The sequence below is a fragment of the Melopsittacus undulatus genome, chromosome 4, assembly GCF_012275295.1.
Source record: "Melopsittacus undulatus isolate bMelUnd1 chromosome 4, bMelUnd1.mat.Z, whole genome shotgun sequence".
Lineage (NCBI taxonomy): Eukaryota > Metazoa > Chordata > Aves > Psittaciformes > Psittaculidae > Melopsittacus > Melopsittacus undulatus.
Window position 1 is genome coordinate 66824507 of NC_047530.1, and position 24982 is coordinate 66849488.

At 37.5% G+C, this 24982-nt stretch overlaps 1 protein-coding gene across 1 annotated transcript; it reads right to left on the reverse strand.

Moving 5' to 3' along the window:
• Nucleotides 1–1400: 1400 nt before the first annotated feature.
• DNA2 (DNA replication helicase/nuclease 2) lies at nt 1401–23496 on the reverse strand. The gene is made up of 21 exons (XM_005153681.3): nt 23397–23496; nt 22467–22646; nt 21454–21637; nt 19935–20080; nt 18283–18408; nt 16265–16484; nt 15580–15697; nt 15112–15277; nt 13624–13818; nt 12503–12733; nt 11895–12011; nt 11692–11801; nt 10516–10625; nt 9338–9562; nt 8059–8252; nt 7862–7951; nt 7574–7766; nt 3783–3872; nt 3413–3595; nt 3149–3295; nt 1401–2536 (listed from the first exon to the last, which is right to left on the reverse strand). Exons 1-21 carry the CDS (start codon nt 23405–23407, stop codon nt 2480–2482), a joined length of 3093 nt encoding a protein of 1030 aa, XP_005153738.2. The 5' UTR covers nt 23408–23496; the 3' UTR covers nt 1401–2479.
• Nucleotides 23497–24982: the final 1486 nt, after the last annotated feature.

Here is a 24982-nt window from a genome sequence, read left to right on the forward strand (position 1 = left end):
AATAATTTTGGCACATATTTTCCAGTGCTAGAAAACTAATACTATTACTCCAGACAAATGCTTGTGTTCAGAATCTCAAGTAGCATGGTGGGAATAAAAGTTAATCGAGTGAGCCCTCAGCAAGTTTGCCGATGACACCAAGCTGTGTGGTTCGCTTGATAATGCTGGAGGGAAGGAATGCCATCCAGAGGGACCTCAACACGCTTGTGAGGTGGGCTGATGCCAACTTAAGAAGTTTAACCATGACAAGTGCAAGGTCCTACGCCTGGGTCGGAGCAATCCCAGGCACAGCTACAGACTGGGCAGAGAAGAGATTCAGAGCACCCCTGCGGAGAAGGACTTGGGGGTGCTGGTCAATCAGAAAATGAACATGAGCCAGCTTCAGTGTGCGCTCACAGCCCAGAAAGCCAACTGTATCCTGGGCTGCATCAAAAGAAGCGTGACTAACAGGTCAAAAGGAGGTGATCCTGCCCCTCTACTCTACTCTCATGGAACCTCAGTGGGAGTATTCTGTGCAGTTCTGGTGTCCTCAACATAAAAAGGACATGGAACTGTTAGAACAAGTCCAGAGGAGGGCCACAAGGATGATCAGGGGACTGGAGCATCTCCCATCTGAAGACAGGCTGAGAAAGTTGGGGCTGTTCAGCCTGGAGAAGAGAAGGCTGCATGGAGACCTCATAGCAGCCTTCCAAGGCAAACAGGAAAAGTGATGCTTTTTACAAGATGCATTCTAATGCACATATATCAAAGGAGTAAGAGTGTTTTAGCAAATCACATCTCAATTTTGTTTGAGGGTACTAGATCAAAATATTGAAACTGTAGATCTCTGCTCAGTCTAAATTTTACCATGCAACAAGAAGAAAATATGCATTGTAGAAGGAGATAAGGAAATATGGGACTGGTTTGTGCCTGTGTCTGATGCAAATATGTAGGGGGAGGGCAATACCTCAGCTTTATTTATTAATGTTTGAATAGCACATACATAATTTTCTGGATAAGCATAACCTAGTCTAAGAAAAAAGTTAAGCCTTAGGAGTTTTATACACATAGATCCTACACACAGAAAGAAAAGCTTTTTATATAAGGGCATGTTATTCTGAAATAAATTCTGTAATAAGAGTATATTTTACCCTATTCCTACCTTTTGAAAGACCCAGAGCACATACACTGTTGAAAAAGTGCGCATTTTCACCTGAAAATGGAGGATATCCTGTTAATTATTCAAACTGGTTTTGTACTGTTCAAAATATTGATTATATGAAGCAAAGTATTAGAAAAGTATAAAGGACTATAATAAAAGCAACATCAAACTTTTATTTCAAACATAACAGAAGTTAGGGAGCAGTTAAAAAAAAATCTACAAGCTTGTCTGCAACTATCTATGCACACAAATACTTGACACTGATGCAAAAGAAAGCACATACTACTGATTAAAAAAAAATAAAATTAAAAAAAAAAATCCATTTTCAGGTTTCCACCAGCAACCTTGGAAAGAAGTTTCTCAGTAATAATCTAGAGTGTGAGGTAGTATAAAAAAAACAAAAACAGATCTGTTAAGTAAACAATATTTTGCATTGTACATTCATCTTCACAAAACATACAACCTGAGCATGTAAACTTATTCATAAAGCTGCATCTCTAATTCTGAGGTTCTGAGGAGGTTGGTTGTTTGTGGGGTTTTCTGTTTAAGAAAAAAATACAGATCAGATAAACTGAAACTAGCGTTTTACTATGATCTTCATATGGGCATAAGATGCTTCTCTGGGCATTATTTTGCTCTAGATTTACCTGCTAAATACGTTAGTTCATAAAAGTGAATCAACATCACATTTCTTCCAGATGTATGCAAAAATCAAGAGATTAGAAAAGTCACGGGATCCTTATAATAGATTAATTGCATTATTTATATAAATATAAAAATATATTTATATATAATAAATACTTCGGTATTTAAAAAATCAGAAGCACCCTTTAAGAAACATCATGAGTCTTTGAGGAAGAGAAATTTTCCTATTTTTTCGTTTTTTCCCCAAATAGCACAACACAGCATCTTACTTAGGAATTCTAATAGATGGAATTACTGTATGTAGACTACATTTTAAAGTCTTTAAAACCAAACTCAGCTCAGAAAACTATAACACAATGCAGCACTGGAGTTCCCTCATTTCCTTATGCAAGTAACTGCTTATCAAGATAAAAGTGAAAATAAAAGTAGCTATCCAGAATCTGAAGGAAGAGTACTTCATATTTCTGATTTGTCTGAAGTACATCGGTACCAAACTGATCATCTTAAAGACAGAAATATGTGTTGTTCTTTTTCCAACAGGAAACCTTTAAAATAACTGAATCTTGTTTCTGGTTTTGCTTCATTCAGAGTAAACAACTCACATCAGCACTCACACTCCACTAAGCAATCATTTAAATTAAGCAGCACCAGAAGGAAATATACAAACACTTGTAAAACTCTTCATCTTCACAATCATAGAATGTTACACATGTGCAGATTTTCATGAGCCCCTGCTGGAAGATTGAAGATGTAGGAAGTTAAGGAAGCACTTTGACATCGTCACTTCGAGAAAAAACCCACAAAACCTGTTTGAGTATGTACTGGTGTCTGCAAAGAAAGTAGCTAACAAGGTCTTTCCTTTTTAAACAAGCCATGGAAATAGCCGTAGGTAAAGCAAATTCAGTACAATGCCAGAGAAAGAAAGAATTAAGCAAGTCACCTGAAAGTTACACTGTTTTCCATTCTAGCAGCATTACTTGTGAACAGTTTTCTCACCTTATGTGTTTAAATGCATGGTATTTAGGTGGAAAACAAATCACACTGACATTAGATGCCTAGATCACCAAAAACACCCACAAAAGCATGAAGTGTTAAAAATTCAGGCCTCAGAACTAGAAAATGTCCATTTGACTTGCAAATCAGCATGAACTGCTTCTGCTTTTGAAGCTATTGAAGGTTCTAAATCCATTTATTAGCTCCATCTCAAGTATATTTTTGGCATATTTGATTATCACATTTTGGACTGTGTTGCCAATAAGTGTTAAAAGTATAACCTAACTAATCAAAGATCTTTCCATTCTTATTTCAATAAGCCAATCTTACCTATCCCCTTTCACAGAACAGCACAGAGAAAAAGGATATCATTGCCTCAGACTGCAAATGGCAGAGCAGTTTCTCTAAAGGCGGATAATGGGACAGGGATGGAACACAGCCCACCATGATTAGTTTGTGCTTGGCTCTTGTGATAGCAACATTAAGACGTCGCCAGTCCTTCAGGAGAGCGCCAAGCTGTTAAATAAATTTATATATTATTCTTATATTTCAGAATTTAATGTAGGTAGATGCATTATGAAAATTAGTGGTTTATCTGTTAAAACCAACTGAAAGTTAATATGACCAACTTACATTTTCCTCATTGCTGTTTCTAACAAAAGATACAATTATGATACTTTTGTCTCTTCCTTGGTATTTGTCTACTGTGTTGACTTCCACTCTATTCTCCTTCAGTTTTGCCATCAAATCAGTGATCGTTTTTAATTGATGTCTGTATGGTGATATAATGCCAATGTCTGAAGGGTTACAGCCAGCCTGAAAGAAGAAACAGAAGGAAAACAAAAAAAATAACCAACAAACAAAAACCAAACAAAACCACCCAACAACCCTCCCCCCCCCAAATATATATACATATATACATATAGTGTCCACTACTACAGCAGCATAAAAGTGATTAATTATAAAGCTGACCCTCTGTACAATGTGATAAAATTAAAGATACCTTAATAAATAAGGATGTGAGGAAGAGTACTAGTTTAGCTTCTGTCATGTTACTTACACCACCTTTTTCTGCATGTTCTGGTGCTGGAACCTATAAAAACAAACCAGAAAATAATGACTTTTGCTAACCTACAGTGACATACTATGTTCTGATCTCCATATCATATATGGTTATAGTAACAGTTTTAATTAAAAAATACAACTAAATGTTAAATTTTACAGAGTATAAGAGCCTATACTGTAAAATAACTTCAGAATACATTTGCAGAACTGTGGGAATTCTTTAAGAGCCAAGGCCACGTAGTGAGCGATCCCAATACCCTGAGCCTTATTACTGTAAAGTAAGAAGATTCTTGGCAGGCATAAGCAAGGTCAATTGTCTTGTTAGGCCTCTGTAATTTTCCACTGAAAACGTGCAGAGAAGGATCTCTGCCAAGGTTGTAGTTTCCCACTGTATTTTTAGAGTAAGGTATTTAATCGCAAGTATAACAAGTTATAAACATTAGCTTTGTAAATGGTAGTAACCTCTAGACTAACCAATTAGAGCTCAGTATCCAAGGTACATAAGGGTGTAAGGGTATAAGAAGAGCACTGTATCTGAATAAAGTTTGGCAATCGCTTGATCACATTGATCATCTCAGCACTGTCCGTGACTCCTGCGCCAACACAACACTAGTTAAAACAATTTACTAAAATGACTTCCTAGTATTAGCAAGTGACTTTAATAAACTGCAAATCTTGATCTTTAGACTTTACAGTTCACACAATATGCATCATTTGAAAAAACACAGACATTTCCCAGCCTGACAAAGTAACAGAACAAACTGCATTTCACACAGGACTTCTGTTTTAAAGCTTTCCACTCAAGAATGTTTACAGTGAATTTTTCCCATTCCAATGGCAGTTTTTTCTTTTTTACCATTTCAAAGCCTACATTTAAAACTACAGGAAGAACTATCCAAAATGGTAGTACTGAATCCCTGCATCATGTATAAATGAGACCATAAAGGCAGGACCAAGCTTACAATGTAAACTCTTGTTATATCAGTGTCAGTTTTACAATTTATTCTCTTTGCTTAGCTCTCGCCTTCTCTAAAGTTCAACTAGTATTATTAGTAGTAAATGTGTCCCTGATATTGTCCTTCTAGTAAACTGAGGCACAGCTAAACATCTGGGGTCAAGCAACAAACCTCTTTACAAACAGTCCAAAACTGAGCATAACTGCAGCTAAACTACTTTTTGGCTCCAAATTCCATTTACTACCATTCCCATTTACTGTCATTTACTACTTCACCAGTTCCACTACTTGCCTCTGATACTAGTGACATAGGTCAACTTTGCTTTCTTAGATGCTACTTTGTTCAGTTTTCCTTCCAAATTATTTTGACACTTAAAGTGGAATGTGGTATAGCCTGACATAAAGAAACACTCTCAGAATCCTATTACAACTAGTTTTAGTTCTCCAAACATCCACCCCAATATAATCCAAATGGCTGAATTTGGAGATCACTATAATGTTTAACATGTAAGTAAAGTAATACATCGTTAATATTCGTAAGAGCATTGAAGGTAAGTGGCATCTCCTTGCCACCATGTATAAAATCTTACACTGTACAATATGCATCAAGAACATCACAAATCCAGGAATTTAACTGACTGGGAAGCTCGCTAAGTGTAATCTATGTTCATTACCCAGCATGCTAAAGCACTGCACTTGAACAGAAAATTAATGTAATAGAGCTTGACAAACCCATGTGCAACACACCTGCAACTCTAAATAGTGGTCTTTGAGGCAGCACATATACATATATTAATAGTAGGCTACTGCACCATTTATTTTAGGATTACAGCCACATACAAAAAAAAGTCTGTATTGTGTTAAGTAGGGTACTACACACTTCAGCAAGAATCCTATTCTTATACATGTCAAAGCTTTTTACATGACATAGTTAATTTTCATTACATTGGATACAGAAGCAGAATATATTTTCCTTCATATTAGAAAATTCCATTGCCTTTTCCAAAACAGCAGCTTCACCATAGCTTGTGTCTCAACAGCTACATAGCTTAATACTTCCTGTAAGTTAACTTTTCTTACACTGCCATTATGCACTCAGTTCAACTGTAATGACCTGTCACACCACAGCTGAATTAAGAGCTAAGCTACACTGTTACAGCTATGCTGTTTTCTGGGAGTTTGGTGGTTGGGGTTTTTTTGTTGTTATGGGTTTGTTTGCTCCTTCAGGCTTTGTTTTGTTTTTAAATTCACTATTCTGAAAACATCACACTTGAGAAGCCTCCAAATTTGCATGTGATTAATTTTACTTCAAGCAGAAAAGCAGTTTTAATGAACTGCTTATTACTATCCATACTAGCATTGACATAGCAAAGACTACAGAACTAGTTCAGGGGACAAGAGTTCTAAAAGCCAGGTAATGCTTATGATAGTATATTCACATAAGACACCAAAAAAACCTAACTAAAACAACTTTGGTCTAGAATTATTCAGAAGACTGATAATAAGTCAAGGATATAATTTTCAAACATTCTGACCCAACCTGTCAGAGGATGGGCAGACTGACATGGGATTGGGCAGAAAAGCAACCAACACATTTGCTTACTGTAACAAACATGTCACATTAATAATCAGAAACCAAGAGTCTTTTCCCAAAAAATAAGCAGAATAAATCTAAGCTACCTTGCTCAGTGTCATTTAGTATTTTTTCCTGGTTACACTAAGAACAACAGAATATGGGAGGGAGGAGGGGACAGGGCCAAAAAGCAGCTCAAAGAAAACAAAATAAAGGCTGGTTTTATTTATTATTGTGTTTTGAGGAAAGGGGGTGGTTCCCTCCTTCCCCCACCCCACGACTACAACAACACATGGAATTTTGACAGGAAGCCCAAAAAGAGACAGATGACATTATAGCCTAACATCTTAAAACCAGGAGCATTTTGGAAAGTGAAGCTTGCATGCTGGTTCTACAAACAGCAGCTGTCTCGTACTGAGAATGGGCTTTGTAGGGAAGAGGAAAAACAAAAAAGGAATAGGAAGTCTAGCTTTCAGATTACCAATTTTGGTATGATTAACAGATGAACAGTATCAGCCAGTTCTCTGCTGGAATAAACCTCTTCCCAAGGATCAACCAGCTGCTTTTCTATGAATGGGACAGCAGCTACTGAGGCATTACTAGAAAAGGTCCCCCTGTTTAGTTTAAGCATTTTTAGAAGTCTCTAAGTCACTAATTAAACACTGTGTTTCCTTTTAGATCAAAAACTGAAAATATATACTAATTTATTAGTCTTTTTCCACATGCATTTAAACTCATGCTCATTTTATCTAGAATTCAGTTTCTTTACACGATTCTTAACCACCCTATAGGGTTTCATTTTTCTGGCAAACATTTGAGTATCTATTAAAGGACACACCTAAAGCAACTTACTCCTCCCTCACACTTCAGTGTATACAACATCTGTGAAACTCAATGGAGAATTGCAATTATTCCTGCCATTGGTACACGTCCTAGACACCATGGACACTGGAAATGAGGTCATTCTAAGCTTGCAAGGGCATCCAATATGGCCACACACTTTGAGTTATACTCTGTACACGAGAAGAAAATTTATAGCACATTCAATTTGTCTACAATATCCAAGTTAAACTTCTCTGCTGCTCTTAGATGTAATTGTAATACAGGTACTGCTGGAACATGTTTTACATGTTCACTGTATTGAGAACTTGCATCAAAACCACAATTTTGAAGGGAGAATATAATGAAAAGAGAACATTACCTTCTCTGTGTTCAGAAAACACACAGGTGTGCCTGGATCAAGTACATTTTTCAACCATGTTTTTGAGGCATCTGCAAGGTCCAGTTCCAATTTTATTAGGTTGGGCAAGTTAACAGTGGCATTTGATACCTTCTCTGAGCCACATTCCAGTTTGCCTTCGTACATTAACATGTTACTCAGTGACATAATTTTGCTAACGATTAAACAAACAAGAACAGGTATTAAATCTTGCATTTTCAATCCCACAACATTAAAAACCCCAATATAGCAGATAAAAGTTTAAAATACCTATTCATTCTGTATTGCACAGTCAATTGGACAACAGCATTTTGGTTTTGTTCCAGCCTTTTAAATAAGCTTTCACTCATGCCAAGCTCTCTGTCAAAAAACAAAAAAATAAACCCAAAGATGTGTCACTTGAAACACTGCAAAACTTTTCCAAAAATTCATGTTATTAATAATTGTCCAGTAGCATTTTCTCTTACTTTGCTTCTGCATTCAGTACAAGTGGAGGCAGCTGCTGGTGGTCTCCTACCAGCACAAACCTCTTGGAGCAGAACAGCGGGCCCAGACAGATGAGCTGGCTTATCTGGGAAGCTTCATCAACAATACAGAAATCAAACTGCCTCTGAACAAAGACAGGGTGATTTACTCCCATGCAAGATGTTGCTACCACTGCCTGAAAATTGAGACACATTTTAAGGATAAGACACATCTTATACCCTTTAGTACTACATTTTCCAGATTAAAAGAATAAAAAAATTCCACTAAACTAAAATGTAAATCAAAACAAATTATTGATCTTCAAAATCAGACCAGTACACCTTAGTTACCTACTGGTCTCATATGCTTGTATTGATTTCAAGGGACAAACCAAAACCACCTTATAGCAGACTGTAGTAAATAACTTATTCCTGCCATGCATTCAATATATCAGGTTCTACGCATATACAATCTATGGAGTGTGCTGAAATGAGTACTGTGGAAAATTACGTGTTCCGTTGGGTTTTTTTTAATCCCAAAGATAAAACTGCAGCACAATTTTTTACAGTGCTGTGCTTCCATTGCAATACAAAATGACTAGAACATGAAACATTAAGTCACTTTCCTTATGACTTTAATCATTCCCCTGCAATGCCTATCAACACAACAAGTAAATGGCATCTTTTGCAAAGCTGGCATTTATTCGAACTATCACAAAGCTTCATTCTTATCAAGAAATTTAATTGAAAGCTGCCACTGATTCTGTTTACCCAGCTCCCATTATGGTTTGCATTGATATTCACACAGGCAGCACTTATCTTTCAATCAAAAATTAGTGTTTGGCCAGGTCAGCTCTACAATACACCATTTCCTCTTCCCCATCTGCTCACTGTATTAATGGCCCAGCAAGCACAAGTGGGAGAAAAAAAAAAGAGAGGCACAACAGCAACAGGTGCATAATGATAGAGATGGTTGCAGCAGTTCACTACTCCCACCCCCCTAGAAAATCTCAGATAAAGGCACTGGACTCTTTGGAACTTATTACAAAGCTAAGTTACCTTTAGTAGACATAAACAATTATTTTCAACTTTCAGATAGTTAACATTGGTCATTACTGCTATAAAGAAATTGAAGAGATGGAGTAATCTTTTTCAGCTCAGATTTCATATAGCAATAACACACCTTTGGGATGAGTGCCTTCCCTGTGGCATCCAACGAACCATAATACTAATGTAGTTATCCCTTAATAGTTGTCAGGGCTAGTGTAAAAACTCTACTCACCTGACTGTTGTAGACCTTTTCCAGATCTGCTACAGATTTAATTGATTTAGACCTGAAAATTTCTTCTTCTGTAAATTTCCGTATATCTGGATGAACCTTCTGAGCTCGTCCCAAGCGCAGGAAACCCACTTTGAATTTGGCTAACTTTAGCAAGATATTGTCCACAGCAGTGTGTGTAAAACTAGTCAGAAGAACACTGAAGCCACAAGCAGAAAGAATTCTCACCTAATGAGTTGCAAAGGGAAGGAAAAGGTATTAGTTCATAAAGAAGAATCAGCAATCCCATGTTTGACTAGGTAAAAACCACAAAGTTTTAGAAGGAGCAAATAACCAGCGTGACTTCATTTATATCACTTTCTCACCAGACCTGCCATTTAGCTATCATCAAAGCAATATGGGCAATAGACCTGATAGTTCTCATAAACAGCAGGCCTACTATATATGTCACAAACAGTGAGAGCTAAGAAAATCCACAGGCACTCAAACTGCACTGAAAAGGAACTGCACTCTAAAGATCCTCACTGCCAGAAGAAGTCATGCAGCCAGTTCCCACAAGCACTGTTCTCCATGACAATTTATCCACAATAGATTCAGCAGAACAGGCTGATTTGATGATAGCAGCAGCTGCTTGCTTCCCAGCCTCCTCTTTCCCCATGAGTTGATGACAACTGGAAATGAGATGACACTGCAATTTCAAGAAAAACTTGCTCAGCCCACAGTCTGAATCCAGTATGCTCCTATAGTCCACTCCTAGGGAAAGAGAACCACTAACTAGAGGAGATGGCTAACAGGCTGTACATAGCTGCAGCACCATGGATTTATAAAATTTACAGTGAAGTTACTGAATTCCTTTTCCAAACTGTAACTCAGGATTTGAGGACACCTGGGGCCAAAGCACTTTAATATTAAAGTGTCACAGAAGTGATTAAGTATCACACTTCGAATCTCCTCCCTCCCAAATACATTCCTACACAAAAGACTCCTACTCCACAAAACACATTTTTAGTTATACTAAATGTAAGTTCTTAAGTAGAAGGAAATGCATTTTCTGTGAAATTACGCAGATACTAGTAGACTAAGTCACAACAATTTTGGGCACTATGCTTTGGACACAATTTGTCTAATGCTACCCTCTAAATCTCATAAAACAATTTAAACATCAAGGTACACAATCTTACTAAAGCGCATATTGTAGTAGTTTTTCCTGTTCCAGGCATGCCCACAATAAGTGTGTAGTCTTTTGAAAGGAGCACTTTTTTCATTGCTTGTTTCTGAGGCTTATTTAGACCTTTAAGAAGAAAAAACAAAATGAAATGCCTATACTTCATAAACACTACAATAATTGCTAAAGTTACTAAAACAAAACTATAGTTTCCTCCTCAACTAGACCCCTTAAAGAAAAAAAATTGAGCAGCATAAGTCTGTATGTTCTAGTGAAATGATGATATTAAACATAATACACAAAACACATAATACAGCATTTGTACTACTGGAAATAAAACACTGAAGATATTTTTATTCTTAGACCTTTTGTGCCTCTCTTCTGCACTTCCATATGATATCGTGTACCGGCATTTCTATTTTATCACACCCACTATCACATTCAAGCATACAGCTCAAAGAAAAGGGAAATGAGTTGCACATACAGCATCATTTTGCTTAGAAGCAGCATTATGTCACAGCTATGCTTCCCCAGCCTGATGTAAATAAGCAGTACATTCCAGCTATTTGAGCTAGGCAAAGCTCAATTAAAAAAAAATAGTCTTCAAACTGAGTTTTAGTGAAAAGTTCTGTTTACTCTAAGAGAATTCAGTTAAATTTCTGCTTTCACAGAACACTCTGTCAGAAAACAATGCAATATTACCACCAAATACCAAACACTGCCACATACCTAAATAAGTTTTGTTTTTAAAAAAGATACTAAAAAGCACCACAAATTATCACACACTACAGAACAGCCAACAAGTCAACAAGAGTGATTATGCAAGTAAATGCTTACACCAAAGCTTAACTCATTCCACCCTCTGTCTGCTTCCTCTATCCCAGGATCCTTCCCTGTTCCTTCCTTTCGTAAAGGTTAGGAAGGTAATTATACAGTACACTGTTTGAAATTACAAGCTGCAGCAACAGGAGTAAAATAAAGCTGTACACAAATATCTGGTCAGGTGTTCCAACTAGTTTAAGACTTATTTAATCAAAGGAAAACATGCAAGGTACGAACTTGTTTTTAACTTTTAGGCAGAAAACTACCACTGGAACCAAAAGTAGGAAAACACCCTTATATTTAGTGTGATAAATATTTTGGCTATAGAGATGCACTACCTAACAGGATTTTGGAGAAAGTCACTTTGTACCTTTTAAAATATTTGCAACAGTTTCCTTTGCTTCTGGAGGAAGGACAGAGCTCAAATGCTGAATAAAACGTGGTTTGTGGAAGTCAATTATCAAGTTGCGGAGCCTTTCACTGTGGATAAAAGAAACCAGCCAAGAAGAGTAATCAGTTGAGAAACTTCACTTGAAAATACTCAAAGTGTGAAATTAATCTGATTTCTTGTACCTGACTGGAGAATCTTTCATCAATTTAGAAAGGTTTTCAAAAGTGACTCCTATGCCAAAATTGCCTTCTTCATGATCCAACCTAAATATGACGTTCTTGGGGAGCTTTGACAAATTCCTGAAGGGTGACAGTAAGATGGACAAAATAATTCTGTTTACAAGCAGTATGTTGATGATTAAAGACTTGTTAGTAAGTGTTAAATGTTATCTGCCAGGGGTCCTAGGATGAAGCAATGACTAGAAGAAACACACTTAACTGACCTAAATAAAACACTATTGGAGCCCAATTCAAAGACAGTATCGTCCAGATAGCAAAAATTACTATTAGTACAGTAATCGCTGTATCCGTACAGTCTCATATTGGAGTCACAAGTAAATGGACATTTGCAAGCATGCTTTTATTCAAACGACGTAGTTAAATAGGCAGGCATAGACACTGACCAAGTATTGAACTTCTCAGTCAAGGTATGAGAATTTCTGAAGGTTATCTCCCCAGGCCCAGCCAGAGAAGTCAGAACATATCAGACCTTTTAGGACACCCAAAAGCACCCTTCCTGAAGCCAGTATCATAGTGTCTTCAAACAGATATTTTGCCTTGCATTCTATTACCTGTCCAATAAACAGGAGATCTTTGTCACACTGACTTCATTAACATAGCCAGTAGCCAAACCAAGTAAATCATTTTCCTCTCCACTCACAACCACTCGATCACCAACCAATAGGTTTGTTCCAGGGATGGTACCATTTCCACGTTGGAAGATATGTAGGTACTCTCCCTCTGAAATTTCCTGTACTTCTTCAACTCTGATCATGTTCCCAACACAATCTCCAGCCTTCTCTCTGAAAATAATGGAAAAATATATATGCTTTAATATTAAGACATTCTTAGTGAGAGAAATATTAAATAAAAAAAGTAAAAACCTATAAACCAACCAAACCCAACAGACACTCCCCCTCAAAAATAAACCCCAAAACCAAAACACCAGCAAACAAAAACACCCCACAAACAAAAATCCCTAAAGCTACAAAACAAAAAAACAAACAAAAAAACCCCACAAACCACGCACACCAAGAACCAGGACGATTAAGTAGTCAACCCTTATACTTGCTCCAAGAACAGACTAATATTTAGCCTAAATATACCTATAATCTCCTGTTAAAAAGCAAATAGCAAAACATACAGATCCACTTCACTAAAATGTTCCATATTTGCTTATGGAGTTGCTTGTTTCACCTAAAACAACTCAGCTATATTTCACTTTTAGAGATGCCTTGAAATGGGCCTACTAACTGCCAATTATTTTTTCCCAGCTGCTGGACTAGATAATGCATAACAACATGCTACTTCAGCCAACAAGAGCCTTTAGTCTGCTTTTACCCACATTCACAGCCACACCTAGGAGTACAGTCCAAAATGCATCACTGTTTGCCAAGTATGCCCTCAGGAAAAAGGCACAACGAGCTAGGCTTCTGAAGACTGAGGCTGCCATTTGCTGCTTCCTATGTGTCACTTAAAAAAAATAAAATAAAGAAAAATAGAACAAATATAAAACCAATAAAATCTCACCAAAACTCTGTCTGTGCAAGCAGCACAAGTGACCATTTCTACAAGCACTATTCTACACTAGAAAACATCTCGTGTTCCTTGTAGTGAGAAGACGAGTTACAATGCTTCATTTCCTGTTACTGAATGGAACATTATTTGCACCAAGTTGGAATTTACATCTTACCTTTCCAAAGATGGCATCATCCATATATTTTTATATCCCTTTTTACCCTCTCCACTTTGCAGTTCCAAGGTTAACATTAGGTACCACAGGCTGAAATACTCTAAGTGGGAGGGTTTCAGGTGCTGGGTCTCTCTTTCAATAATGGGTACCATAGCAGGAGGAAAAGACACACTGTCCATCTTTTGTTCTACAGCTCTAGAAGTAGAGCCAAACACAGGAAAGAATAAACTTGTATCTTCTTTTTCTTGTAAGTCTATATGTAAGTAATGCTGATCTAAATATATACCATAACATACCAGATAGATTCAACTTCATTTCAGTGATGATAGATTAATCTATATCCTTTATTCATGTGAACAATCTCATGTTACTAACTTTACATCATCTCTATGATTTTGAATTAGGGAGAACAATAAGTTAATCAAGGAACAGTTAAAGACATTTCAAAGATAGTACTTTATACATTCAGACAGTTGATCTTTTATTCCTCTTCTGTAATGTATGAATACTATATTGAGATTTAGCTAAGGAAAGGGAATTTAATAGTTAATACACAAGCAGGCTTAAATTCAATTTATCTCGAAACTAAGTATCAATAGACATTATAGGTGAACAGAGATACAAAATGCAACAAAAAAAAGTTGTTGCAGAACAGCTACCCAGTTAGCAATAATCCTCTTGCTCTAACAACTGAATATTAGAAGTAATATTTCACAAAAAACTAGTTTACAAAAACCTATCATGTATGGCCATTAATCTAGCTCCTTCAACCTACACTTTCACCCCTACAAGGTGAAAAACAATCATGCATTATATTTACACAATATTATCCCAAAAGCTCTCCTGTTTTAACATACCTCATTCGATCTCTTCAATATACATTTTTGGTTCTGGTTTTTTTTTGGCGCAGCATATAAACAAGAGTAAAACTTAATTGTTTTTAAAACAATTCAATAACTTTACGTGAAAATTTGTCAAGTATTTGCTCATTACTTCTCTTCAACAGGAGATGCAACACTTTAGCAGAGTAATATCAATGCATCTGTCCTGAGTAAATAACAGTATCAGCACTTGTGTGATACCCTATAGGAAAGCAGTTTCCTACAGAGTCAAAGTGAAAGAGCTACTGTCCAGCCATAATTCAGCCTTAAAAGACTGCTATTTCAGAGAGGTGAAAGAATATACCTTTTAAAATTATTATTATTTACTTACATGCAACAGAAATCAGTTATTATCATCAAGTATTTTGTTGAGGCTTATCTCAGACTTTGCCTTGCAGAAAGTGTACCTGAGCAAACACATTGTGTGTGTGAGAGTAGGGACCTGCACTATAAAAGCTGCAGTGGGGTCTGTGGAGCATTCTTTTGGAGAGCAAGGATCCTCAAAGAAATAACAGGCTGTCAACCACAAAAATGAAACCACAATATCAAAATCTACAATTATTCAAGTTTATTTAAAAATATGAGTCAAAACTTTTTCTCTTTTTACCTGCCGTATAGAAAGCAATTGTGGACTTGGGAGCAATATTTACAGGCTTGACTGTCATCTACTACAGGAGGCAAAGCAGCAAGCTGTGAATTTTGTCTTCCCATGGCAGATTCATGTGTACTGTGCATTAAGTAGAAGGCCACATGGTTTCTTAACTTCATTAATTCTGTCAAAGAATTAAAAACAGACTAAGCTGAAGGGTATGGTTTTGTGTTTGTCTGTAATACTAAGTCAAAGTAACTAGCTATCAACTTTTTAGTCAGCTAAGAAACCTATAGCAAAGCCTAAGAGGAATACTAATGGAACAATTAAGTTCTTAGCATAAACTTATTGGAATTGGTAACATTGTAACAAGCAACACATCCCTAAGCACAGATAATTTTATAAGAGTAAACCTTATAACTATTACTGAAATGTTTCATTTTAATTAAGATAATTAAGATTCGTGGGAAAAGGGAACAACCTTACCTCTTCGGTCCATGCGACCTCCAGAAACAGGGTACATAGTACCAGTTTTAAGATAAAGAAGAAATCCAGCTTCGGGATCTACCCTCCGTTCCAAATTCAACATCGTATACAGAATAACCTGCAAACATTATATATAAAACTTATTACAAGGTATTAAAACCAAAATACTTTATACAGCATACTTAAATTTTCCATTATTGGTATGGTTAAGCAGCCACTATCATGACAACTAATCTAGAAGCTGTAAGTAGTAAGCACCTAGCCAAGGATTTCAATCAAAAGGCGTCTTCCTTAACAGAAGCTTGTACATAAGGCTACTACCTCTAGATCAGGCCAGTTAACCAGAAAGATGTATAACACTAATTCTTCAAGCAGTCTGCCTGAACCTAATACTTGCATACAGTAAGAAGAGACTGAAGAACAGACACACCAAGATTAAAAATAGCCCCAAACAAGCAACACCCTACAAATGCATTTGAAAGTGGCAAACATATATACTTCTCACTGCTCAGTTCATTTTCATTTTGTACCAGCAGCTTCAGGCATGCTAGGATCAGCCATCCATAAATCTAGATGATACCACATACGAAATGTTTCATATTCATAAGACAAAATAATCAGCTAATAAAATAAAAAAAAAAAAACATAGCCATTGACAGTGGAATTAGACACGTGCTTTTTGTACCTGACTTCTGTGCTCTATGGAATTAGATTCCTTGCCAGACTTGACCTCTAATGGCATTACCCTACACTGTACTCCAGGCTGGCGATGGATTTTCACTCTGGCTGTAACATCAATCTTCCCCTTCAATCCAAATCTGGGAGACCATATATTCTCTTCAATGTCTAAGATATCTGCAATCTCTACTTTACAAGAGAAATCTTCTGTTTTTCCATCATTGGACCTAGGAAAAAAAATGAAGTTGGAAGTTAAGTTTCCTTTATTTCTTACTACTGAAATATTAAAATGTGCTGTAATTTAATATTTATGGCTTTGCAATATAGGTACTCTTTAAGCACTAACTTTTTATCTTAAGTGCATTGAGTCTCACTCAAACACTCTTCCCCTTATAGAGGAGCCATCATATCAAAAAGCTACTTTAAACTGCACATTAACTGGTTTTAATAGGTTTTGGTCTCTTCTGAATAACCACACTCTAAAATACTTTGTTCTTAACATCATAGAATAGTTAGGGTTGGAAAGGAACTTCAGATCATCCAGTTACAACCCCCCTGCCATGGGCAGGGACACCTCACACTAGACCATATCACCCAAGGCTTCATCCAACCTGGTCTTGAACACTGCCAGGGATGGAGCATTCACACCCTCCCTGGGCAAACCCATTCCAGTACCTCACCACCCTCACAGTAAAAAATTTCTTCCTTAGATCCAGTCTAAACCTCTGCTGTTTAAGTTTCAACCCATTACCCCTTGTCCTGTCACTACAGTCCCTAATGAAGAGTCCATCCCCAGCATCCCTGTAGGCCCCCTTCAGATACTGGAAGGCTGCTATGAGGTCTTCACGCAGCCTTCTCTTCTCCAGGCTGAACAACCCCAACTTTCTCAACCTGTCTTCATACAGAAGGTGCTCCAGTCCCATGATCATCCTTGTGGCCCTCCTCTGGACTTGTTCTAACAGTTCCATGTCCTTTTTATGTTGAGGACACCAGAACTGCACACAATACTCCCAGTGAGATCTCATGAGAGCAGAGAAGAGGGGCAGGATCACCTCCTTTGACCTGCTAGTCACACTTCTTTTGATGCGGCCCAGAATACGGTTGGCTTTCTGGGCTGTAAGCGCACACTGCTGACTCATGTTCATTTTATCTGCAGGGCTGTACTGAATTTCCTTTTTGCCCAGTCTGTAGCTATGCCTGGGATTGCTCTGACCCAGGTGTAGGACCTTACACTTGGCATGGTTAAAACTTCATGAGGTTGGCATCAGCCCACCTCACAAGCGTGTCAAGATCCCTCTGAATGGCATTCCTTCCCTCCAGCATTATCAAGCTAACCACACAGCTTCTTACAGTTTAAGGATATACACTGACTTTATACATACACAGCTTTTACTCAGATCTACCATATCAGCAGAACTTTCACACATGGCTATGAACAGCAGAAAGCCATAGTAAAGAGCTTAGCAGCAGCTGAGTAAAATAAACATTTAAATGATAAAATGTTACCCTAGTGAAGAACAGCATTTCATTAATAATTTCATATTTGGATTTGTAGTCTTGCACATGCCTACAGTAATAATAGGATCATAGACTACTATGAGTTGGTTTTGGGTTGGAAGACACCTTAAAGATCCCTGCCATGGGGAAGGATGCCTTCCACTAGGCCAGGTTGCTCAAAGTCCCATCAAGCCTGGCCTGTAACTTCTAATATAGTAGATCAAATATGTTTGCTTTTCTAATTACTAAAATTTCTACTTTGTACTACCTAGTTTACAAAGATTTTAAGACCAGTATGATTTTTGAATCCGTTCACCTTGAACTGACAAAATGTTTAACGTCTTCCCTAGTGCTCATATTGGCAGCTAAACATGCAGTGCTCAAGATTAGCCATTCTGGAAGTAAGGCCATAAACTAGCTCCATATGCAAAACAGATCTGCATAAAAAGTGTTGATCCAAACATGAAAGGTGAACCAAACAAGATATATAACGTAAAATAGTTTTAACTTTTAATTCTGGCTTCTTACAGTTTTAGTTGCATTTTATTCTGGTTAGCTGGATTGTGCATAAAGTCTTCTGCCCATTTCAAAAATGATGGCAAATACTCTTCCACTTCCCTCAGTATTTCTGTTTGTCTCAGATTTAAATGATACCTAAAAATAAAGCCATGCAGATAAGGCAGAAATATTAGATTTGCTGCTGATACAAAAAAGATTTTTCTTGAAATAGCAACAAAATTAATGGAAATAACTATCACGTTTAATAAGCGTCTATAAATTGTAGATAATGGCAGATTCATTAAGGTTCAACTGGATGATTTGTTCATAAAACTATAACTGAACAACAACTATAAAAGAACACATCATGTTCATTTCTGATGTAGCCTTCGAAATGTCAGGTGTAACTCAATGAAAGCATCAGCATGGTAGATGTGATGAAATGAAAGCTAGACTGTGAGAAAAAAAAAAAAAAAGGGGGGGTACCAGACTCATGCATTTTCAAATAGCTAATCCTATGTTTTACGTAAAATTGAAACCACTAAAAAAATAAAAATTGAAAACCAGCCATTTGCTTTTTGCCTGAATAGTGATGTGCTTCTTGTTCTTTACATACATTTTGACAGGCCTTACACCATCTTAAACTTTAATTGGAAAGGAATCATGATCATCTGCAGTTGCTACAGTTAGGAATACACATGAAAGAATAAGTCTCATTAAACTGAACCTACTCGAGTAGCATTAGATAATTCAGTGCTGGCATTCTACAATTCAGTAGATATAATGCCATTTTTCTACAGCAACAGGGAAATACAAGTGAGTTTTGCACAAAAATGTTTATACAAGTGCAAATGAGCAGAGCCAGCAGACATATGTAACTTACTTTTCAATCCTAACAATTAATAGCCTAGACACAAAAAGAGTAATTGCACATCATCAGTTCCAGAGACGCACAGAGTGATACAAAAGATTTTAAGTCACCTTAGAAGTCACAATTCAAAATGTCTACCTTCATAACAGAACTAGTGTAATAAATATTTTAATTAATTTTAACTTCCAACTCATCTGGGACTAACAGATACTGACATTGCCCAATATACAATTATTAACAATATATGTATATATATATATATGGTTGGTTTTTTTTTTTACATTACTTAAATTACATTTTCATCAACTCCACATTTCTACCATCTTTGCAGAGAAAACAGGTTAAAGGTCCTCTAACAACTGAGCCATTAAGTAATCTGACAAAGAACATGAAAATATCAGACAGTGCTTGGTCATTCACAAGTTTCAAGTTAATCTCCTGAGGATCAAAATTAGTTATCACATTTAACTCAACTTTGGGAGATGCCTGGAAATTTAATGTTACAGGCACAAACACTCCAACCTGCTTGGCCTGAAAGAAAAAACATGCCACACAGTTACTCCAGAAGCATAGCTCAGATCTGTAGAAGTTGCTCAGCAGGGAAGACAAATTACACTACAGAACATTATCTTACTAAGAAGTTTCATTAAGCAAGGTCATTTGGCAGAACATTTTCAGACTATTAGCACTATGTGTTTTAAATTAAAACTAAGATACATCTGCTAATAAGGTTCTAAGATAAGTCTGCGTGCGAGTTCAAGCACTCCTACCCTGTCTTCCAAACATAAAAGTCACCCGCAATGCTACTTACATTTCTTTGAGATACTTCTGTCCATACACAATTTTATTTGCAAGTTCTTCTAATTTTTCTTGTGCCAAGTTATTTGTTACTGATTGCTGGAATATTTCATGAAGAATTGTACCAACAAGTGTTTGGCGTGAACCAGACTCTGAGCCCTGCAACAGATGTTACATAACACATGTATGCATGTGAAGACTCACACCCACTTCGTGCCAACATATCTATAAAATTTCTTGGTTTTATTTGCTGCACAATGCCCTCACTTATTTAATTCTAAGACCATTAGGGCTTTCACTTCACTAATATCTATTCAAACCTGACTGTGAAAACAGTTTGAAATGGGTCTTTCCCTCTTCCTCTCTCATTTTTATCCAAACCCTGATAATGCTAGGATATGCTAGTCACTATGTGACTGAAAGGTGAGAAGCACACATTAAAATCTGTTTTGAGCAGTTCTGCCTGTGGGTAGTGTTAATATTAGTATTTTCTAATGCAAATCCTTTACAACTTTACAGATACTATCTTTTTGTATGCAGCAGTTTCCTGTGTGTTAGCAACATGCACAGAATTATTCCAAATATCACCAAAATGGCTAAGAAACCCATGTAAGCATCACAAGGATTTGGCTTTGTAGACTCATAAGAATTGAAAGTGGTAATCAGTTATGACCTCTGCACAAGCCACAACCAAACAACTGGAAATCTAATTACTGCAGTTTAAGTACTTACTGGTATCTTTCACAGAGCTGGCACTTGTGGGTTGCATTCATAATTGGTGGATGGTGTTATCCCAGAGTCAGAACTTTCCGCATTGAACCTTCCAAATGATTAGCTTGTTCCTATTACTCCTCTAATGAAGGACTGACACCATTTCAGTCTTCTCCTGTGCTTTATTAATCTTCTTGTTTTAGTCACAGGCTCCCAGCCAGCCCATGTACTCACCATTACGATTCCTGGCCCATTTGGATTTATATCCCCACCACATCTGGAAGTCTTCCTCAGCTGAAACTGGCAGCTGTGGCTTCTGGGCCACATATCAGTGCTGATACTACCACAGGAAACTTCTCCTGTTTCTAAGTTCTAGCAGCTGGATTCAGATTACCAAATCAGCCACACCAATTCTTAATGAATTGGCTGATTTTTTCAGATGCTTCTAACTTGGCCAAGCATGACTATGTATTCATATGGTTAACAAGAGGCAGATCACTCACAAGGGATTCACATCCATCCAAAATGTGGCAAGAAATTATCAAAAAGTTGCCAGAATTTTAAGTGGAAACACATTTTTTTTCTTTGTTCTATTAGCTATATTAAGAATATAGGATTATTTCTGCCACAATTCTTGAAAAAAACAGAAGTTCAATGAAAAACAGCTTCCATTCCAAGTTACTGCACTGCAAATATTAAAAAAAGCTATTAATAACATTTTGCAATACAGCATCTTGGTCATTTTAATACTGGCCTAAACCACCAGTCTCAGTGGAACAATAACCTATTAATACACTTGATGCGTTAGAATTAACGCTTACCTTAAACCTTTCACTTAGCACTGCTCTTCTCATACATCGAATACTCTTTGATATTGTAGTACCAGAAAGTAGCAAATCTGGGTAAAGAATGAGGTATCCAGACTGTTCATCGATGATCCAGGTACCAGAGCTACACTCGCCTTCTAAATGAATTATGTCTCCTGGAACAACTGGAACAGACTCCCTATAATGAATACATTTGAACAATCATTTGCAAGCTATGGACACAATGTATTAGGAATTATGTGTTAATAAAGCAGATTCAACATACTTAGAAACAGAAGGTTACTGCAATTCTTTTTTAAGAAGTTGACCTAAATCAATTCTGAAAGTGAATAAAGGAATTTTTATTGACAAAACTTCAATCATTTTGAATACCAGATCATACATCAGGAAAACCAGAATGCATGGAAATCCTATTGACTTCAGGTCATTCCAGATCTATGTATAAAGCCATTTCAGTGTCATTATGTCGCTAAGTAACACATGCACACCTATGTGTTTCAGAAGACTAAGCTAGTCTTTTCTTCTGTAACACACCATGCAATCACTTCACAAACACCCAAATCAAAATCCTATTCTTGCTTGAAAAAACTTCTGCAGAAGAGCTCAAGCTAAGACTATTTTAACAAACTGTATAAAACCTCATGTTTTACAAGCATAGCTTTGTACCTTTATACATATGATAAGGGTACATCATTTAGCAGATTACTTTAATTGTTGCAAGGCAACACTTAGATAGCCTCCTTCATGTTTATTGTCTTGTTTGTTAGTACAAAGACACATTAAATCTTCAAGGTAGCAAAACCCACTCAACACAAGATACATGACATTAGTTTTCTCAAGGTGAATATCTATTACACTAATATACTGGTAACAGTGCATTAAATAAAGGTTACTTTAAGATTTCATATCACTTTCAGGACTCATCTCAAAGCTAACACAAAGAAAATTGACTTAATAACCCAATATTTCTTCTTCTTTTCAGACATTTATATTCCTGTATGGATTACCAGCCATTCCTAAGAATGCACAGTTCTGTATCTTGCAGCGACTGAGATGCCGTAACTGTCAAGTGCTTCTCAGCATCACTTCCATTTCTCTGTAGTATGCTGACTTCCAACACACAGTATCTGTTGTTCAACCCATTCTTAAGTATTGTGTCAGGGAGGCTGGTTGCTTTCTTCTGAAAACTGAAATAACAATTCATTACAACAACATAACATGATCTGAAAACAGGCAACCTATACACAAGAAATGGGAAAGCTTCAAGCATAAACTCAACTTTAACCCTCTGCAATTTTTATATCTATTTAGTGTGGCTTTTTAGTTCTAAACGGGTAAAGCATCACATTGTCTCTTCGATGAGAGGAATGAAAAACAAGCATTTGAGCATAAGAAAAACAAGGAAGGAGACATAAACATAAAGTTGCTATTTACTGCAGCTAGTGCTTCCTTTTCGTGCCCATATACCCATATTCATTTATAGATCAATTATAACCATACTGCAAACCCAGTTCTTGCAAGAAAGCTTTTATATCCCTGAACACTGTAAAGCACATGAGAATTTTCACAGACATCCAAGTACCTCAAACAGAGCCAACCAGCTTTTTCTCTCCTTAACCTGAAGTTAATTAGAAAATTAGTATTCAAGGTTTAGCTCCCCTCTGGCCAATAGCCAAAATCTCAGAGAGAGAGACAAGACAGTCTCCCACCACAAACCGCTGTCTGCCAGAGCCCTGAATGCAGCTCTGAGAGCAGCAGGTTCCTCTCACCGACTACTCCGGGCATTCCCGACCTCTTCCTAACTAAAGCCCACGCCGCCCCGGGGCCCTCAGACCCTCCAGCGCCCGGAACGGCAGAGAAGGCTGCCAGGCACGCTCCGCGAGCCACGCTTTACATTTCAAAGCTCCCGCGCTCCCGCAGTGCCACTCGGCTGTTACCTCTGTGCCATGAGCGGGTCCTCAGACAAGCACCGCGAGTCCTGCCTCAGCTCCACAGCCCAGCTCGGGGCGCGCAGCGCAATCCAGCCCCGACACGAAGAGGAAGGTAAACGTACGACCCCCTAAACCCCTCACAAAACCCCACACCCCACCAGAGCGCAGGCGCAGTACAGCCACATTCCCGCCCGCCTCTGGGGAAGCCACACCCCTCGCCCGTCCCAGCTCGGCCACTGGCCAGGGACGCGCAAGCGCAGCCAATGGGGAGGCTGCCTGGAGGGCGGGGCTTCGCCGGGGTGGCAAGCGGGGTTGAAGGCGCGAAGTGACGCGTGGCTCCCAGAGCCGTTGCTGCAGGGGTGGGGCCGGCGCCGTGAGGGAGCTCGAGGGTGCCCTTCGGCCCGCGGCGGGTACGGCTGCGCGGAACAGGGTAGATCTCAGCCCTACCTGTCGTTATTTCCATAGCGTCAATTCCTGTTAACAGCTGGGGCCCCTCTTCTGATCCCATTGCAGTAGTATGATGTAAAATTACATACGCTTTTTGCTCCCAAATGCTTATGGGAGCAAATTTTTCCTCTGATAAGAAATCGTTATGTTCTGGTACTCCCTGACAGACAGAGGCTTTCTGAGGCCATACAGAAGCTTCAGATACACGGATTTTTTTATTTTTTCCACTTCTTCAGCAAAGGATTGTGGATCTGAGACCATCACTTTTAGCAAAGATTGAAGGACTCTAGTATTATATATCTTTTTAGTAGAGCAGTATTTCTTTTCTGTAGTTCAAATGAAAATTATATATGAAGAATTTGGTCTTGTATCTATTTAATGCGGCCAAACACTGGGGAACAGCGTGGAGGCTCCAGTCCTGCAAAGACAACAGTTTTGGACAGTGGCTGGACATCCCAACAGAAAGAGCAAGCATGGATTTTAAAAGGTGAGAATATACTTAAATTACCCCCTTTAGTTTTCTTTGGGATAGTGCTGTAAATTACATGTAAATTACATGTAGTAATTTATGCTCATGTTGCTTTTCATTGCAGAACCTCTAATACGAGCTTACTTACTTAATACGCGTGGAGCATGCCTGGCATATTATTCAGTAATACTATCAAATGCACAGTTAGATCATTTGGTATGGTATTAAGAGATTACATAAATACTTAGATCACTCGACAACCTTGTGTTCTGCAGTCTCTTTGTTGCCTATGCTGCTCTTATATACTAAAAAAGAAATTTTGCTTCTTATACACTAAAAAAGAATTTTTTAAACAGAGTATGGTTATAGAAGTTTAAAATATGCTTTAAATATATATATATTTTAAGTTAGGTACATTCCAGGCAGTCTGGGGAATTTGTACAAAGAGTCTGAAATCCAGAAAAATACCAAATGATACTTTAGTACCAAAAGTTGCTCTGAAGTGTTCAGGCTATGACTTTTTAAATTCTTTCTGGCATCACTAGTTGAGAAAAATATGCCTACAATTTGAAGATGCAGAAGCATTCTCCAAGCCTGAACTGTATAAATTATGAAATTTATTGTAAAAAAAAAAAGAAGCGTTATCACAATTATTTTTTTCCTTCCAATCCTATGA